This window comes from Wasmannia auropunctata, unplaced genomic scaffold (assembly GCF_000956235.1).
Source record: "Wasmannia auropunctata unplaced genomic scaffold, wasmannia.A_1.0 LD313098.1, whole genome shotgun sequence".
NCBI classification, from domain to species: Eukaryota; Metazoa; Arthropoda; class Insecta; order Hymenoptera; family Formicidae; genus Wasmannia; species Wasmannia auropunctata.
The window spans coordinates 1-1,932 of NW_012049792.1; the positions used below are offsets into that span (position 1 = coordinate 1).

Genomic DNA, 1,932 nt, shown 5'->3' on the forward strand with positions numbered 1-1,932 from the left:
TGAAAGCTGCAGATTGATTTTTAGCGCAGTCGATAGTTATCTAAATAAATTTACTCAATCATGATTTAGGACAGAGAGGTGGATGTATCGATTAGACGAAAATTTGTGTTGCAAATGGATTCAGTTACTTTATTTCAAAACACATGAAGATATTTCAAAGCCTTGCGACAAAAGGGCGAGCGACTTGAATCGCATCTTAGTACTCCTCGGCGCCCTCCTCGCCCTCGCCTTCCGCGGAATCCATTCCGACCTCCTCGTAATCCTTCTCGAGCGCGGCAAGATCCTCGCGCGCCTCGGAGAACTCTCCCTCCTCCATACCCTCGCCGACGTACCAGTGCACGAATGCACGCTTGGCGTACATCAGATCGAACTTGTGATCCAAACGGGCCCAGGCCTCCGCGATGGCAGTGGTGTTGGACAACATGCAGACGGCGCGCTGGACTTTAGCGAGGTCGCCGCCAGGTACGACGGTCGGTGGCTGATAGTTGATGCCGACTTTGAAACCGGTCGGGCACCAGTCGACGAACTGAATCGTGCGTTTCGTCTTGATGGTAGCGATTGCCGCGTTGACGTCCTTGGGTACGACGTCGCCACGATAGAGCATGCAGCAGGCCATGTACTTCCCGTGACGCGGGTCGCACTTGACCATCTGATTCGCCGGCTCGAAGCAGGCGTTCGTGATCTCCGAAACGGAGAGCTGCTCGTGGTAGGCCTTCTCGGCCGAGATAACGGGCGCGTACGTCACCAGGGGGAAGTGGATTCTCGGGTAGGGCACCAAGTTGGTCTGGAACTCCGTCAGATCGACGTTCAGGGCACCGTCGAATCGCAGCGAGGCCGTGATGGACGACACAATCTGGCCGATCAGGCGATTCAGATTCGTATAGGTCGGCCTCTCGATGTCCAGGTTGCGGCGGCAAATGTCGTAGATCGCCTCGTTGTCGACCATGAACGCGCAGTCGGAATGCTCGAGGGTGGTGTGCGTCGTGAGGATCGAGTTGTACGGCTCGACAACGGCCGTAGAGACCTGGGGCGCCGGATAAATCGCAAACTCCAGTTTCGACTTTTTCCCGTAGTCCACCGATAGTCGTTCCATCAGCAGGGACGTGAAGCCGGAACCGGTGCCGCCGCCGAACGAATGAAAAATCAAGAAGCCCTGGAGTCCCGTGCATTGATCCGCCAGCTTGCGAACGCGATCCAGGACAAGATCCACTATCTCCTTGCCGATTGTGTAGTGGCCGCGCGCGTAATTGTTGGCGGCATCCTCTTTGCCGGTTATCAGCTGCTCCGGATGGAAGAGTTGCCGGTACGTACCTGTGCGCACCTCATCTGAAAGAATAGGCGGATCAAATTCGATCGTCCAGGTAAGGAACTTTTGCTGCATATTATAATAATATAAAATGTCACATCACACTCACCCACGACGGTCGGTTCGAGATCGACGAAGACTGCTCTGGGAACGTGCTTTCCGGCGCCGGTTTCGCTGAAGAAGGTGTTGAAACTGTCGTCACCGCCTCCGAGTATCTTGTCCGACGGCATTTGCCCATCGGGTTGGATACCGTGCTCCAAGCAGTACAACTCCCAACAGGCATTTCCAATTTGTACTCCCGCCTGCCCTACGTGGACGGATATGCATTCACGCTGCAAAAGATATTACAAGCTGCAGTCTGATAATAAATTATTTTATTTTATTTTTTTTTTAATCAAAATCCACTTTATCAAATCATTCCTCAGACGCAACTGAAATGATCGCGGTCTGTAGATCGATCATTTCTGCCTGGGTCTGTATTAATTATAGATTTATAATTTAGACCCGTTAATTTGTAACAAAATTCTATTTGTAATTTTATATGCGCTTCATGATGCATAAAAATGATTTAAAGGATCAGAATATATATACATTTGTAAAATGCATATCAGATCAGTACACACACA

General features: G+C 50.9%; 1 protein-coding gene across 1 annotated transcript; it reads right to left on the minus strand.

The window, feature by feature from the left end:
• Positions 1–102: 102 nt before the first annotated feature.
• On the minus strand, positions 103–1,659 carry LOC105460956 (tubulin alpha-1 chain-like). The gene is made up of 2 exons (XM_011707454.1): positions 1,416–1,659; positions 103–1,326 (listed from the first exon to the last, which is right to left on the minus strand). Exons 1-2 carry the CDS (start codon positions 1,534–1,536, stop codon positions 197–199), a joined length of 1,251 nt encoding a protein of 416 aa, XP_011705756.1. The 5' UTR covers positions 1,537–1,659; the 3' UTR covers positions 103–196.
• Positions 1,660–1,932: the final 273 nt, after the last annotated feature.